The sequence below is a fragment of the Oryctolagus cuniculus genome, chromosome X (assembly GCF_964237555.1).
Source record: "Oryctolagus cuniculus chromosome X, mOryCun1.1, whole genome shotgun sequence".
NCBI classification, from domain to species: domain Eukaryota; kingdom Metazoa; phylum Chordata; class Mammalia; order Lagomorpha; family Leporidae; genus Oryctolagus; species Oryctolagus cuniculus.
The window spans coordinates 32,409,228-32,427,105 of NC_091453.1; the positions used below are offsets into that span (position 1 = coordinate 32,409,228).

The 17,878-nt window shown below is 41.6% G+C and overlaps 1 protein-coding gene across 1 annotated transcript in view; it reads left to right on the forward strand.

The window, feature by feature from the left end:
- The window catches only part of RP2 (RP2 activator of ARL3 GTPase), a 41,445-nt gene extending 32,004 nt beyond the window's left edge, over positions 1-9,441 (forward strand). Inside the window, exons 4-5 of the mRNA XM_051827050.2 lie at positions 5,418-5,503; positions 6,873-9,441. Of these exons, the coding sequence (XP_051683010.1) occupies positions 5,418-5,503; positions 6,873-6,956 (170 nt within the window). The 3' untranslated portion in view covers positions 6,957-9,441. The remainder of the gene's footprint in view (positions 1-5,417; positions 5,504-6,872) is intronic.
- Positions 9,442-17,878: the final 8,437 nt, after the last annotated feature.

The window sequence follows — 17,878 nt, forward strand, 5'->3', positions numbered from 1 at the left end:
CATTTTAAGAGAGGGGGTGATCACTGACATCAGAAATAAGAGCTAATTGTTAAATCAACAACAGGGGGCCAGCACTGTGGCATAGCGGGCAAGGCCGCCACCTGCCCGCTATGCCGGCATCACATGTTGGTGCCAGTTCGTGTCCCGGCTGTTCCACTTCCAATCCAGCTCTCTGCTGTGGCCTAGTAGGAGAGGGGTAGTAGAGGATGGCTTGAGTCCTTGTGCCCCTGCACCCACGTATGAGGCCCGGAGGAAGCTCCTGGCTCCTGGCTTCAGATTGGCACAGCTCTGGCCATTGTGGCCATCTAGGGAGTGGGCCAGCAGATGGAGGACCTCTTTCTTTCTCTCTCTCTGCTTCTGCTCTCTGTGACTCTGCCTTTCAAATAAATAAACGGGTAAATCTTCAAAAAAAATAATAACAGGAGTCAGTGTGCACTTACTCCTCATGTAGGACCTCTGTCTTTAATGAGTTGTACTATGAGAATTAACTGTAAAACCTGTTTTCAAACAGTACTTTATACTTTGTGCATGTGGGTGCAAATTTTTGAAATCTCTACTTAGTATAGAGTTGCTTTTCTTTATATAAAGTTAATGAAAAATGAATCTCAATGAAGAATGGGATGGGAGAGAGGGAGTAGGAGGTGAGACAGGAGTGGGGGTGGGAGGGCGGGTATAGGGGGAAAGAACCGCTATATTCCTAAAGCTGTACCAGTTAAATTTGTAATCATTAAATAAAAGCTTTCTTTTAAAAAAAAAAAAGCCACGTGGGATGCCCACATCCCATATTAGAGTGCCTGGGTTCAAGTCCCAGCAGTCTCTCCCATTCCAGCTTCCTGCTCTTGTGCACCCTGGGATGAAGCAGTGATTGCTCAACTACTGAGGTCCCTGCCACCCATGTGGGAGACCCAGGTTGAGTTCCAAGGTCCTGGCTTTGGCCTGGGCCAGCCCCAGCTATTGTAGGCATTTGGGGAGTGAACCAGTGGGTGGGGAGATCAATCGATTGATATGCTCTCACTCACTCACTCTCTCTAAAGCTTCACCTGGGGCCAGTATTGTGGTGTAGCAGGTAAAGCCGCCACCTGCAGTGCCAGCATTCCATATGGGCGTTGATTCAAGTCCTGGCTGCTCCACTTCCGATCCAGCTCTCTGCTATGGCCTGGGAAAGCAGTAGAAGATGGCCCAAGTCCTCGGGCCCCTGCACCCGCGTGGGAGACCCAGGAGAAGCTCCTGGCTCCTGGCTTTGGATCGATGCACTCCAGCCATTGTGGCCATTTAGGGAGTGAAGCAGCAATGGAAGGCCTCTCTCTCCCTCTGCCTCTCCTTCTCTCTCTGTGTTTGTTGTACTTTTAGCGATTGATTCATGCATCCTTTTGGTAATGACTTACTGTAGAGTTTCCTGTCAGTTTTCCCCCATGGAATACTAAAGCCATTGATTATTGTTACTTGAACCAATTATTTTAATGAGTTGCAAAATTATTATTTTGAAACACTGTCAGTGCCTCTGCATTTACTAATGAATGTTAACAACTTTTCTTGTACAATAGGCCTGTTAGGTTTACTTGAATATGCTTCATATCAGAAAAAATAAAGAGAAAAGTAAGCATTGATTTTCAGAGTATTTAATTGGTATCTCGGCAACCTCCAGGGTATCCAGAGAGTTTATTTTTTCTTGTGGGGCCGGCACTGTGTGTAGTAGGTTAAGCTTCCACCTGTGGCACCAGCATCCCATATGGGCACCAGTTCATGTTCTGGCTGCTTCTCTTTAGATCCAGCTCTCTGCTTGTGGCCTAGGAAAGCAGCAGAGGATGGCCCAAGTGCTTGGGTCCCTGCATCCAAGTGGGAGACCCAGAGTAAGCTGGCTCCGGATTGACTCAGCTCCAGCCATTGTGGCCATTTGGGGAATGAACTAGCAGATGGAAGACCTCTCTCTCTCTCTCCCTCTCTGTCTGTAACTCTGCCTTTCAAATAAATAAATAAATCTTAAATGTTTTTGTTTTATTTATTTGAAGGCAGAGAGACAGATAAACAGATCTCCCATCTGCTGGTTTACTCATCAGATGCCCACAGTAGCTATGGCTGGGCCAAGCCAAAGCCAGGAGAGGAACTCAATCCAGGTTTCCCGCCAAGTGGATGGGATCCAAATATGGAGTGTGCTTTAGCAGGAAGCTGGAATGGAAACGGGAGCTGTGACTTGAACCCAGGCAGTCTGATATGGGATGTGGTTGTCCCAAGCAGCGTCTTAACCCCTATGCCAAACACCCAGCCTCTCCAGTGAGTTTTATATATCTCCTTTTATCTAAGTATCATTATGAACTCATGACTTTTCATACATTCAGTTTTAACAAATTAGTCATTATTCCTTTTGATCTTATGTCTCATCTTTGGCCATTGGGAGCCCCTCAGGCTGGCTTCTATATTCTTTTGATAGAACTCCATTGGCCTTTGAGAGCTTTATTGCTTTTTGGCTGAACAAAGTTCTAGGTCAGTCTTAATCCATTTCTTGACCATCCATTTGTCTTAAGACAATTCAGTTATTTTTAGTGAGAAATCATATTTAGGAAAACATGTTAGGTGCTTTGCATGTATTACTAGATTGTTACTTCTTTTAGATGTTTTTCAGTGGACAGAGAAACTATATTTTTAAACAGGAAAAGAGATCATGAGTTCACACTGATGTTTCTAAATGAAAGTTTAAGAGTATAGGCCTTTCTTTTATAAAGTTAGCTATGTTTAATTTTTAAAAAATGTACAGGAGAGGGGCCAGCATCATGGTGCAATGGGTTAAGTCACTGCCTGGGACACCAGCAGCCCATATGAGCTCCAGTTCAAGTCTCGGCTGTTCTACTTCCATTTCAGCTCTCTGCTAATGCGCCTGGGAAAGCAGCAGAAGATGGCCCAATTGCCACCCACATGGAAGACCTGGATAGTGTTCCAGGCTCCTGGCTTCAGCCTGGCTCAGCCCTGGCTATTGCAGCCATTTGGGGAGTGAACCAGCAGATGGAAGAGATATCTCTCCTGCTCCAACTCTGCCTTTCAAATAAATAAATAAATCTTTTTAAAAAAATGTATAGGAAGTCCTTCTCTAAGATCTTTCTAACCTTATCAATTAGATCTTTTATTTTAATGGAAAATGTTAAATAAAAAGTAGACTAGTATAAGGAGCCCCTATGCCTACTTCCCAACCTTAAACAATTACCAACTCATAGCCAACATAAGGCTTTTACTTAAACTTTTTATGTATACTTTTCTGTTATTCTGAAAATTTGGCTCCTTAATGATATCAATTCACTTATTATATAATATGCATGTAATGGTTTCAGAATAATAGCAAAGTTCACTAGTAAAAGTGAGATTATTGACTGAAGGTTTAAGATTTCTTTCTGTCTTCCTGTCATTGGACTATATCCCACAGAATGTATACAGGCAAAATTTGCCTCATATTGGTGATTGGATCAATTCATTTCTCTGTGTGGTCATGTCAGTAACTTGATACACACTTAAACGTATTTGTTTCCATTTGTTTTCCATTTATGCAGACTGTTTTTGCTTTTCTTTTTAATTTCTTTATTTGAGAGAGTTACAGTGAGAGGAAGAGACAGACAGAAAGGTCTTCCTTCCATTGGTTCACTCCCCAAATGGGCACAACAGCCCAGAGCTGCGCCAATCCAAAGCCAGAAGTCAAGAGCCAGGAGCTTCTTCTGGGTCTCCCACACGAGTGCAGGGGTCCAAGGGGTTGGGCCATCTTCTGCTTTCCCAGGCTATAGCAGAGAGCTGGATCAGAAAAGGAGCAGCCGGGACTAGAACTGGCGCCCATATGGGATGCTGGCGCTGCAGGTGGAGGATTAACTTACTGCGCCATGGTACCAGCCCCTTGCTTTTCTTTTCAATAGTCCATTTTGAATTTTTGAGGCAATTAGATGGGATCCATGTCAAAATTACTTGAGAAGGTACGCTCAGAGAAGTTTCACTTCTATCACTTCCACTTGTACCCTCTCTTCTATATGTAAACATTTTTTTTCCTCAGTATTTTTTTTTTACATCAAATGATCTAAAACAGATCCATGGGTTGGGATAGGCAATCTAATCTAAGAACCTTTTCCTGTCAGCCTCCATTTAGAATTGTGCACCCCCTGCAACTCACTCATCTCTTGTTTGTTAACCCTCTTATTACCTGCCTCCTCCATAGAACCTTGTTAGGAAAAAGAAAATGTACCTGCTTACCCTCTTTTCTTTACTCAGTACCTGTCCTGATCTGTACAGTGTAATTTTGAAAAACTCATACTTTAACTCATTCTCTATATCTCAGTGTATGGTTGACAGTTAAATACCCTGCCTTTTCTGTATCTGTTGTCTGTATTTAATAACAAGACTCCGGCTACTTTGGTGCTCAGTGTAATGTGATCTTTCCTTTCTCATCCTCATACCTTGTCTTGTGGCACATAAATACATTCAATTTCATATTCATTCACCTTAGTATTGTATTAGTATTTCAGTACTCTATGCTTTGCAGTTGTTTAATGTGTTTCTGTATGTTTTCAAAAAATGTGTAGTTCTCTAGAAATCAGGACTTATCTATTACTGGAGGGAAAAAGCAAATCTGTTAGGAATATAGGGGTAGCTGAATAAATATTGATTGAATTAAAGGACATATTTTGCTTGGCTAACTTACGACCATACTTGCCAACAATTTGATAACACTAGTGCCAATACTACACTTCAATCCAAGCTGACCAAAGATTAAATCATGACTCTTTATTCCAAAATTTAAAGTACAGGTACTTTTGAAACTATTAGATTAATGTATGGAAAAGGAGTCTCAATTTTAAAAAAAGTACAAATATTCTGTCCAGCGGACCAAAAACAAAAACCTAGTCTTTGTTTCTAGAATGTAGCTGTAAAATACACTCCAGGAAAATGCTTTCAGATGGCTGTTACTTTTGGTGCCTGGCCTCAATTCCTATTTGGCTTAGCTCCATTATTGGTGGCCCAGAACTTGGCTGGTAAGTAGGAGACTTGGACGCAAGCCTGGCTGCCTGGCACAACCTACTTATGTTGACTTGGATTGCTTTTGATCTTATTTGCTATTTTATCAACTATTCTTTGTACTGCTGAATGAGTAGAGTTTCTGTGGTTTTTATAGAGGAATTAAAACAAGAAAAGCCAGACTATTTACAACACTTTAAAAATGTGACACTAGTCCTATAATAGCACTGAAGTTACTCATCGTGGGATGAGAGTCTATGTTAATTTGTTTTATGATGAGAGTAGGAAGAAGCAGCTGAGGTGATGTGTCCCATCTGTCTACTTCCCTCTTTTTTCTCACCCCCAAAGAAGATGCTGGAGATTCTTCAGGGTAGATTAATTTTAGCATATATTTGTATTCATGCTAAGAAAACACTTCTTGGGTTTGCTTATAGGTCCTGTTATTGCTTTGGAGTTTAACGGAGATGGTGCTGTAGAACAATGTCAACTTATTGTAGATGAGATCTTCAGTGGGACCAAGGTACAAGATTTTATTGAGTATATTTCAATATGTCTTTTTATTTCATCTCCTTTTCTTTATAATCAGTTAGTACTTTTATCCCCTGGTGTTGCTTGAGATTTAAAAAAAAAATAGCAGATCTTGATTTTTAGTACCTATGGTAAAAATTGAGAACTAAGCTTTGCTTTTTCCTTGCCAAACTAAAACTTTAATTGCTAAAAAGAACACAGAATAAGAATCTACTTAATAAAGTCCTTCGGTAGTATATTTTCTCAAGAAAAATTATCAAATGTCTCTTTAAGACATTTATTAAACTGGTAATATGTTGAAAACTATTTTATTTATAAAATTGTATTCTTTAGACAATCCTGCTGACTGACCAGGGTTCATTTTTTATTTGCTTTAGTAATGCCTCATCAGAAATTGCACTTGGGTTTATTACATGTGAACATTTTGTAAACATGTTGACGAGGTTGCTGTATCTAAGAATTTTAGACTTACTAACTTAAAAATGAATCATATAAAAGAAGATTAAATGAATCAATATATAATTGACTTTTTAAATATCTGAGAGGAATTTTTTGTTTTGTTCTCTTATTTGGCTTAAGTTTCCTTGAATTTGTAAAATTTAAGGTACTTAGTCTTTGGTCTCATTTTATCATCACAGTAGTACCGAGGGAGAGGGGAAATATCAGATTAAATAGAGAAGGAAGCTGAGAGGTGAAATGGTTATATGATTTGAAGTTTTCAGAGTTGAATTGTTCAGAGATTATATAATCCAACTTTGTCATCATCAGTTATGGAAACTGAGCCAAGAGAGGTTATTGAATTGCCAGCATTATACAGCTAGTTTATGATAAAACTATAATACAACTCAGGTCTTTAATTACTGGCTGACCTTTGAAAAGGCTGCTTTTGAAGGATTCTGTTGAATACTGCTTTATCAATGTTAGAAAATAGTTTATTTAAAATTAGTAATATATCTTTAGCAGCTTTGAAAAGGATAATCCCAGATTTTGCTTCTCAGCCTACTGAGTTTATTTGAAAAAGCAAGAGTTCTTTAAATAAACCTTCTTATTCAGTAGCTTTCATAATATTGTGTATTCTACTAAACAGTAAACTTATAAATGTAATAAAGCAGAGCTAAAGTGTTAGGAAAACAAACACCTCAACTAAATCACAAATACTTGGAAAAGAACTTAAATACATAGTAGCCATTGAAACCATATTGCATGGGTTCTAAAAAAAATCTACAGATTAAATAGTATAAATGATGTACTTGCATTTTTTTAAATAATAAGCTTGTGACTTTGTGGAGAATGTGGGCTTTGGGCTTTGGCATTTGGAGATCACTAGCATTTATTTTTTGTTTCTTTTATATTTAAAATAGATGTTTGTATCAGAAAGCAAAGAGACAGCGTCTGAAGATGTAGACAACTTCTACAATTTTGCTGATGTACAAATGGGCATGTGAAGTACAATGTGGAACCAAAGACTTGGGATGGAGCCCTTTCTAACTTGAGTATATAAAATTTGATAACATAATTTTGTGTATTGGCAATGGTTTGTACTAATGCTAAAATTGCTGGAGTATTTTTAATAAATTGCTGAATTCTGCATCATTTACTTGAGGTACAAAAGTGATTCATTTTAAATAAAGTAGTTTTAATCACTTGAACCTACTTCAGTAAGCTTACAGTCTTCCTCTGCATATGATACTCTAATTAGAAAATATAAGTGGCTAACCGTTCATGAGTTTAGTCCTAAGTGTTCTGTTAAATTTCTAATAATTTGAACTTTCCTCATTGCTCCATGATATTTGTTTGAAAGTATATTTCATTCAATGCGTATATTATCTTTTTTTTAATTCAGAGGGACAGAGGGATTTGTCACTAGTTGATCAGTTAAACTGTGTACTTTTGTCCATGTATATATATAGTCAGTTAAATAATTGCTTCCCACTTGCATTATTTGGCAAATGAGATTTTGTACCTGGAGTTGATATAATACTTTGTATATTAATTTTTTAAGGAAATGGGTGTTTGATAACAACCTTTGCAAATAACTCTACTAACTGATGTTGGTATAGCTATTTAAAGACTACTCTGTAAGTAGTCGGACTATTTTAATAAATTCCTCATTGTTTTTTAATACAACTGCTAGATGACTCTTTTGCTTCCTGGTGAGAGAAGGCATATGCAACACTAACATTATAGAAGTTCAATCGCCAGCAGCTGTTTTATCAGTGCTTGTGAGCTATCCAGAGAATTAGGACAAAACCTTGTGACATTTAGTTAAGAAATACTTGGGCATTAAGTTATGTAGGTTATTAAAAAGCTTGATACATGTGACTTTTATTAGATATAACATTCATTTCAAGTAATGTTCAAATATGATAAAATTATTTTCGTTGCTTTAAAGCATTGTTTCCCAAATACACTTAATCATACTAACTTACCAAGAAGCAGGCGAGAGCACCTTGTTTAAAAATCAGTCTCAGAAGTAGTCCTCAGATGTGCGGATTCAGTCCTCAGAGGAAGCCATTCTAAGGACTATGTTGTAATCTAACAGAAGTTCAGCAGGTGCTGTTAGGTTGCTCTCGTGAGAAAGAACTGAACCTGCCCTCCCCATACCCAAATAGCAGCTTTCAGAGGCCTATTTTTAAAAGGAATTTGCAATTTAATTCTATTTTGATAAATCTAAGATTGAAAATAGCCACTTGTAAACATGACTTTTCTGATTGTCACTAAAAACGCATTTTCATATTTCAAATGTTTTGGAGACTTTCAGGTTAATTTATAACTACTGCATTGAATTGTGTGTTGATGTGCAGAAAGAAGCCATTGCAAGACCTTCCACTTTAATAACATGGAGCACCCAATCTGTGCCTGGCCTCCTGCTAACCATGAGCATTGAATCATTTCAACTCTTTTATAAGAGCATTCTATCTTACAAAATCAGCATGATTTCATAAGGTACAAATAAAAATCGGTGACAGGTTTAATATAAACTTGATCATAATTTACAAATGGTCCTTGCAAATAGAGGACGTTAACTTTTCCCTTAGTTAAGCTCATTTAAGTATTCCTTCCTGTCATGATTATATTATTATATTATATTATTAAACACATTTAAAATAATCACAGTACTTGGGTTTTTCAAAAATAAAATACAATGTTATACAAAACTATAAATTGATTTTGTTTTATCTATGGTATTTTGGCAAAAACAAATATAAGGGAGATTTTAATTTAAAATTTTCCACTAGATTTAGTGGCTAACCAAAGCCTAAACTTTTATACTCTTCAGTTAGATAAGAGCCTTTCCCAAGTTTAATTTGTTTTGAAACACAGTCATTTGCCTTCTGAATGTTTGAAAAAATTTTAAAAAATAGGTAGTGCTGGGATGCGCATTTGGCCTAGTGGTAAAGATATTGGATATGATGCCTACATTCCATGTTCAGAGTGCCTGGCTCTGGCTTCTGCCTCCAGCTTCCTGCTAATGCACACACAGGGAAGCAGCAGTGATGGCTCAACTAATTGGGCCTCTGCCACCCACAAGGGAGACCTGGATAGAGTTCCCAGTTCCTGGCGTTAGTTCCCGCCCAGCCCCAGCTGTTGCAGGTGTTTAGAAGTGAAACAGCAGGTAGAAGACCCTTCTCTCTCTCAAAAGAAAAATAAATAGTGCTATGACAGTTTTTCCTATAATTCTAAACTTTGATAGTAATCAGAATGTACTATATTTCATTTCTGAATAGCTTTTGGAATCATGAAGAACTATTAGTGATGAAAAATTAGTATTAAGTTATACATATATGTTTATACATTAGCTTATTTCTCTTGCATTAGTAGTATTGTTTTTATTTTATTTCTGTATATTTATGTTTAGCTTTTGTATGTAATTTATCTAATGTTTATAAAATGATTTATAATAAAAGTTAAAATGAAAATGGCTTAAAACTAATTTTTGAAGAGCATTTCTTTAACATACATTTACTCATACATGTGCCAAAATTTGGCACAGTTTTTAAATATTAAAAGCATCATGGTCTATAGGCCTAAGTTGTGCAGAGGGTTAAACTGCTGTTTGTGATGCCTGCATTCCATAGCAGAATGCTGTTTGAGTCTTGTGTACCCTGCTTCTGACCCAGAGTCCTGCTAATACACCTGGGAAGGCAGTGGGTTATGGCCCAAGAGTCTGGACTCCTGTCACCCAGATGGAGTTTCTGGCTCCTGGCTTCAGCCTGGCCCAGCCCTGGCTGTTGTGGCCATCTGGGGAGTAAACGAGCAGATGGAAGACCTCTCTCTCTCTATCTCTCCCTCTCTTGCTGTCTGTCACTCTGCCGTTCAAGCAAACAAATCTTTTTAAAATATAGTACAATGGTCTAATGAATGTTTTCTATTGATAAGAAATGAACTGTATGCCGTGCGTGTGTGTGTATACACATACATGTACAAGGGCACTCTGGAGAAGTGAAAAGGAAGTAGAAAATCTATTTTGATATAATGAATTCCTAATATAATGCTTCCTTTGCTAAAATGAATCACATTTTGTTGTGATTGAATACTTGTTTAAGATTAGGCATTTTTGGCCAGTGCCACAGCTCACTTGGCTCATCCCCCTCCTGCAGCACCGGCACACGGGATTCTAGTCCCAGTTGGGGCACCAGATCCTGTCCCGGTTGCTCCTCTTCCAGGCCAGCTCTCTGCTGTGGCCCAGGAGGGCAGTGAAGGATGGCCCAAGTGCTTGGGCCCTGCACCCCATGGGAGACCAGGAAAAGCACCTGGCTCCTGGCTTTGGATCGGCGCAGCGCACCAGCCGTAGCAGCCATTTGGAGGGTGAACCAATGGGAGGAAGACCATTCTCTCTGTCTCTCTCTCTCTAACTCTACCTGTCAAAAAAAAGGTTAGGCATTTTTCTCTTCTATATTTAAAAAAAAAATTAGTTGTAGGGTAGGCATTTAGTGCAGTGGTTAAGCTACTGGTTGAGACAGCCATATCCTGTATCTCAGGGCTGGGTTTGAGTCCCAGTTCCTCTGTGCACAATACCAATTTCCTTCTCATGCATACCCCCTGTCACCAATGTGGGAGACCCAGGTTGAGTTCCAGGCTCTTGACTTCAGCCTGGTCCACTCCCAGCTGTTGTGGGCATCTGGGGAGTGACCCAATGGATAAGAGCTCTCTGTCTCTTTCTCTCTCTGTGTCTCTTCCTCTCTTTTTGTCTCCTCCTCTCCTACCTCTGCCTCTCAAATAAATGAATAAAAATGGCTTAAACAATTGTGTGATGTACTTTCAGGGTTATACAAATGGGCCTTATTTTTAAATTACTACCAAATACACCAGCATAAAACCTTTTTTGTAAAAATGGAATTATTTGCTATTGAGTTGCTTTCCACTTTTGGAAGAGTGTTGGGGGTGGGGGGATATAATAAGCCTTTATAGTATTTCGTCTCTTTCCTCAAGATGTCCAGAAATTGTCATTTCTTTCTTTTCTGGCGTCTTGGTGCTTTCCTGGTGATGGCTGGTGTCAATTTAATCTGGTCCAATTGTAATTGGACTAATGGAAGTTAACTTATAAATTGTGTGACAAGTATTAACGGATGTTGTAAAGTGCCTTGAAAATGAAAAGTACTTGATAAGTGTTAAGTATCATTGTGCTGAGCAAAGTGAGAATGATGATCTTTAAAGTAGCTCAGCTGTGAAACCACACATCTGGTTACAAGTGGGCGACCAAATAGGAAAAAACAAGTGTAACAGGCTGCTAAGACTTCAGTGCTGGAATTGGATGTTGTGGTGAGTGGGTTAAGCTGCCACTTGGGATTGGGACTCCCGCATCCCATATCAGAGTGACTGGTTTGAGTCCCTGCCACTCCGTGCTTCCCATCCAACTTCATGCTAATGTGCCTGGCAGCAGACAGTGGCCCAAGTACTTAGGTTCCTGCCACCCATGTGGGAGACCCAGATGGCATTCCATGCTCCAGGCTCCAGCCTGGTCTAACCTGGATGTTGCAGGCATTTGGGAAGTGAACCAGTAGATGGAAGAGTCTCCCATTTGAGCCATCATTTTTCTGCTTCCCAGGCACTTTAGGAGGGAGCTGGATTGGAAGCAGAGTCGTTGGGACTCAAACCAGGCACTCCAATATGGGATACAGGTGTCCCAAGTGGTGGCTTAACCTGCTGAACCACAACACCTGCCCCACCCCAACTTTTAAACTTTCTAAACACCTCATATTAAGTGATTTTGCAATTTATCACAGAATCATCTGGTTTTATGACTGTAAACAGTCATTTTTAATCTCTAATTTTACAAATAAAGAAAATGGAGTGGCAGAAAGTTTAAGTGGCCCTGTCTGCTTAAACCATAATCTCAACTACAATACACACCTTTGGACTTGATCACCAAGAGAACAATACTCAGCTCATCTGTCTCCTCCTGCAGAAAGCCTTTTCTTTTTTTAAATATTTATTTATATATTTGAAAGAGTTACAGGGAAGGAGAGGCAGAGAGAAGGAGAGCGAGCGAGAGCAAGCGCTTCCATCTGCTGCTTCACTCCCCAAATGGCCACAATGGCCAGAGTTGGGCAGATCTGAGCCAGTAGCTTCTTCCAGGTCTCCCATGTGGGTGCAGAGGGCCCAAACAATTGGGCCATCTTCCTCTGCTTTCCCAGGCGCATTAGCAGGGAGCTAGATCAGAAGTGGAGCAGCCGGGAACTCGAACTGATGCCCATATGGGTTACCTGCACTGCAGGTAGCAGCTTAACCTGCTACACCACAGCGCCAGCCCTGACAGAGCCTTTTCTAACACTCTCAAGTACAGAAAAGACCCATTCCCACCTTGCTGCTTACACAGTACCATATGATTTCCACATACCTGTAACACTTTATTCCATTGGGTGATCAATGCCCGTCTTGCTATTCAAAGTGTAGTCTGTGGATACAGCATCAGTATCACCTATGAACTTGTTAAAATCTTGGGCCCCACTCCAGATCTGTGGTGAAAGCTAGTCACTCCATCCCTCTCAGACCGGTCGTCCTGCCTCTTTTATCTCTTGACATCTTCGTCCTCCCAGTGTCCAGGGATGAGCTTGGGCATCATCGATAAAACGTGTGTGGAATGATCCAGGGAAGTGTTGAGTGTTGCTCCAACTTCTGGGTGGAAGATGACTTTGTTATAAATTTAAGATTTGAAAGAAGAGCAAAAATCTTAAATTCACATTCTACCTTTATTTACTTTATGGTTCCCAGGGCCGGCGCTGTGGCGCAGTAGGTTAAAGCCCTGGCCTGAAGCGCCGGCATCCCATGTGGGTGCCGGTTCTGCTCCTTTTCCGATCCAGCTCTCTGCTGTGGCCTGGGAAAGCAGTAGAAGATGGCCCAAGTCCTTGGGCCCCTGCACCCACATGGGAGACCCGGAGGAAGCTCCTGGCTCCTGGCTTCGGATCAGCACAGCTGCGGCCATTTGGGGAGTGAACCATCGGATGGAAGACCTCTCTCTCTGTCTCTACCTCTCTCTGTAACTCTGTCTTTCAAATAAATCAAATAAATATTTTTTAAAAAAATGGTTCCCCTGTTCCCTCAGTGTAAATATATTGCTGTCTTCATATGAAATGTAATTTCTTATTTAGAAAGTGTTGGTTTTTTTTTTTTTTTTGACAGAGTTAGGGAGACAGAGAGAAAGGTCTTCCTTTTTCGTTGGTTCACCCTCCAATGGCCACTGTGGCCGGCGTACCGCGCTGATCCGAAGCCAGGAGCCAGGTGCTTCCCCTGGTCTCCCATGTGGGTGCAGGGCCCAAGCACTTGAGCCATCCTCCACTGCCCTCCCGGGCCACAGCAGAGAGCTGGCCTGGAAGAGGGGCAACCGGAACAGAATCCGGCACCCCAACCGGGACTAGAACCCGGTGTGCCGGTGCTGCAGGCAGAGGATTAGACTAGTGAGCTGCAGCGCCGGCCAGAAAGTGTTTCTTTTGCATTTAGTCAGTGGTAGCAGTATACCAGGATTCAGGTGGCACATGATCACCCCTTTACCCATTACTGTTTTAAAGGCAAATAACGGGGCAGGCATCGCGGTGCAGCTGGTTAAGTCATCCACTTGGGTCACCTGCATCCCGTACCCCACTTCTGATCCAGCTCCTTGCTAATGCGTCTGTGAAAGCAGCAGAAGATGGCCCAAGTGCTTGGGTCCCTGCTCTCCTCCCTTTCAAATCAGTCTTTTTTTAAAAGGTAGCGTTAACAGGAAAAAAGAACATGTGTAAATGTAGTGCTTAGATTTGAGGAGTCAGATGTTCCTGACTTGAACCAAGGCTCTGCTGCTGGAAATGAAAAAAACACCTGCTGACCTCCTTTACAAATCTTTCCTCAGGTATGTGGAATTACAAACCCTTGGTGGTGTTTGGCTGGCGCCTTGGTTCTCTAGGCTAATCCTCCGCCTGCAGCGCTGGCACACCGGGTTCTAATCCCGGTTGGGGCGCCGGATTCTGTCCCGGTTGCCCCTCTTCCAGGCCAGCTCTCTGCTGTGGCCCGGGAGTGCAGTGGAGGATGGCCCAAGTGCTTGGGCCCTGCACCCCATGGGAGACCAGGTAGAAGCACCTGGCTCCTGGCTTCGGATCAGCGCAGTGTGCCGGCCACAGCGGCCATTGGAGGGTGAACCTAACAGTAAAGGAAGACCTTTCTCTCTGTCTCTCTCTCTCTCACTGTCCAAAAAAAAAAAAAAACACAGAACAAACCCTTGGTGCTAACAAGTATCTGTAAGGCAAGTGAACATAAATGACCAATGGTTATACAGGGCCGCCTCTGCAGCCTCTCCAGTTATTGTTCATACTAACACTGACAGCACCACATACAGGTGCTATTGCAGCTACTTTTCCACTAGCAGTAAGTATAAGGAAAAGTGTCAACCACAGGATAGTTGGTGCTCAGAATGTTACAGGTCCCTTCTTTTACCCTTAAGAAAATATATTTCTATGAGTTTATTTTTTTAGTTGTGGAAAAAACTCATCACAAGATATCTCAAATTTTTAAGTATGCAGTATCGTGAGTGCATTTTTATGGGCAAACATTGCATTTCACTCCCATCCTCCCTCCCCCTAAGTATTGTATCTAAAGAGGCAGAAATTGTTTAAGTGTAGTTGCATTTGGATTTTTTAAGGATTATTTATCTGAAAACGAGTGAGATAGGGAGAGACAAGTCCCAGCTGTTTGACTTCTGATCCAGTTCCCTGCTAATGTGCCTGGGAAAGCAGCAGAAGATGGTCCAAGTCTTTGGGCCCCCTGCCACCCATGTGGGAGACCCAGATGGAGTTCCAGGCTCCTGGCTTTGGCCTGAACCAGCCTGGGCCATTGCAGCTATTTAGGGAAATGAATCACCGGATGGAAGATCTCTCTCTGTCACTTTGTCAAATAAAATAAATAAATAAAATCTGTATTTTTTAAAGTTCCAACTTCTGAAACTGGGGTTTGGCCTGGTGTCATGGAATCTTCCCAACCCAGATTAACACTCCTTTGGAAGAGCTCAGGATTCCTCCTGAGAAAAGAGAAGGGGGAGAGATGAGAAGTCCCAAAACCCTTTCACCTAAAAACCAGCATTATCAGAGCAAGCGTGTGGGCTGGAATCTAAACCAGTGACCATGCTCTTGGGCACTATTGCACAGGGAGGCGCTTATCAAGATCACTTTTCTAAGTACATATGACCCTCCAGGCAGTTAGAAAGCCAAAAAGTGGCGATTATGCAAAGGGCTGAACTGAATGTGAAAGAAATGATCACACATGGGCATTCAAATAAATAAGCATAAAATTAAATACAAAGCTTATCTCTGTGCTGATAAGGAGAAATCCTGGGTTACAAAATCAATATCTGGAACAGTGCTACTTTATGTGTATGAAAGGGGAAGGAAGTATGTGATTGAGTATACACATGGTCCCAATTTACAATTATTGGAGTTGGGATTATTTAATTTTTGAGTGGTACGAGAGCAATACGCATTCAGTATAAACTGTACTTCAATTGTGAGTTTGGATCTTTCCGAGACTAGTGCTATGTGCCAGATCCTGTGTGGCAGTGCTGGGCAGGAGCACAGCTCCCAGGCAGCCCCACAGTCACAAAGGGAACATACCTTTGCTTTACAGTGTGCTTTGCTGGGGAGCTGGAACATGCCCTGAGTTAAGGCATTCTCCACTTAATGAGAGTCTCAACTTACGATGAGGGGTGGGGTGCGCATAGCCCCATCCCAAGTCGAGGTGCACCTGTATATATACTTACTTCTGCATAAAGAACCACCAGAAGGGTAACTAGGAAAGTAACACAAGTTACCTATAGGAGACAAGGAGCATGGTACCAGAGTAGGAGTGGGACTTCTGGATGTATACCTTTTACAGTTTTGATTTTTGAGCTTTGTAAATATATGTTCTGTGTTAGAAGTTGGTTAAAAAAAAAAAAAACAGAAGATGGTGGAGATCAAAAGAGAAAAGAATAAGAACAAGTAGGAAAAAAAATCATGGGAATATTTTTCCAAAGACTATCTGGGTGATTTTCTTTTTGAATAAAAACGTGGGATGGAATTCAGAAAAAGCAAAAAACAAAACAAATGAACAAAGAAACAAAACCAAGTATTGAGAGAGTGCTAACAGGAGATAACCCTTTTGGCTTTATACCATAAATTGGATCTGGGTCGAGAGAGTAAGGTGTTTTCTTAGCGGCTCAGGGAGTTGATGAAGAACTCCACGTGGCTGAAGGGACAGGCACGGAGCAGCGATCCAGCCAGCTTGGCGCAACATTTATTGCTGTTCGTGCATGACTTCTCTTCACCTCCTAAGAATGCTATCTCTGGCAATCCATTTATACTTCCCAAGGGTGCTTCAAAATCACAGGTGGCTTCTTTCTTACTTTGTTCCCTGTAGCATTTTCCCCTGATGGTCATTCCCCCTTTTTTTTTTTTCTTTAAAAATTTCTCCCACATGGACCAGTGTTGTGGCGCAGCAGGTTATGCTGCAACTGGCATCCTATGTTGAAGCGCTCATTCCATTCCCGGTTAACTCCACTTCCAATCCAGCGTCCTGCTAACGCACACTCTGGGAGGCAGCAAGTAATGGCTCAAGTGCTTGGGTCCCTGCCACCCATGTGAAAGACCCGGATGGAGTTCCTGGCTCCTAGCTTCAGCCTGGTCTAGCCTTGGCTGTTGTGGCCATTTGGGGAATGAGCCAGTAGATAGAAGATTCTCTCTCTCTCTCTCTCTCTCTCTCTCTCTCTCTCTCATTCCGTCTGTCTCTTACTCTGTCTTTCCAATAAATAAATCTTTAAAACATTTTATTCTTGCCTTGGTTCCTGTGATATTGAAGGCGAAATAGTCCAGCATGCATTAATTCACTGAGCACTGCTTCTTGGGCCTGACACTGTACTAGGCTGAGTTTTTCCTACTTCTTTGAGCACTAGTTTATGGCTCATTTCTTATTTTCTCTAATCTTCCCTTATCCTCCACTTCAGCTGCCATGATTGTATAGGATTTAGTTGAGTTCTCCGCTTTTATGCCTAAGTTTTTTTTTCCTAGATTGTGATTTTGATAACTTTTTAGAAAAATTTATTTATTTGAAAGGCAGAGTGGTGGAGGCAGGGAGAGAGAGAGAGAGAGAGGAAGAGAGAGGTCAGTCTTCCATCTGTCAGTTCACTCCCCAGCAACTGCAACAGCCAGAGCTGGGCCTATCTGAAGCCAGGAGCCAGGAGCTTCCTCCGGGTCTCCCACGTGGGTGCAGGTGCCCAAGGACTTGGGCCATCTTCTACTGCTTTCCTAGGCCATAGCAGAGAGCTGGATGGGAAGTGGAACAGCCAGGTCTCGAACTGGCACCCATATGGGATGCCAGCGCTTCAGGCCAGGGCGTTAACCCACTGCGCCACAGTGCTGCCCACTGATCCACTTCTGATCCCACTCCCTGCTCATAGCCTGGGAAAAGCAGCAGAAGATGGCCCCCAGTGTTTGGGCCCCTGTACCCATGCAGGAGAGCTGGGTGGAGTTTCAGGCTCCTGACTTTAGCCTGGTCTAGCCCTGACCATCTGAGGAGTGAACCATCCAATGGAAGACTCTCTCTCTCTTTCTCTCCCTCCCTCCCTCCTTACCTCCCTCTTTCTCTGTAACTCTGCCTTTCAAATAAATAATTCTTTTGAAAAAGAAAAAAATTGATGTCTTAACCTACTGTGCCACAATTTTTCTTTGGACAGAAGACAGTAGAAATCCCAAAGAGCAAGGGAAAGACCAGCAATTAGGTCAGGTTTACTCACATGGCACCATAATTCCCGTCTCAGGACCTCCCAAGCACATGGAGGTCTGGATGTTGGACAGCCCAGAGAATTTCCTAACTTGTAGGCCCATTCTTGTCCTCAGGCAGTGTAGGTCTAGCACAGGAGAGAAGCAAT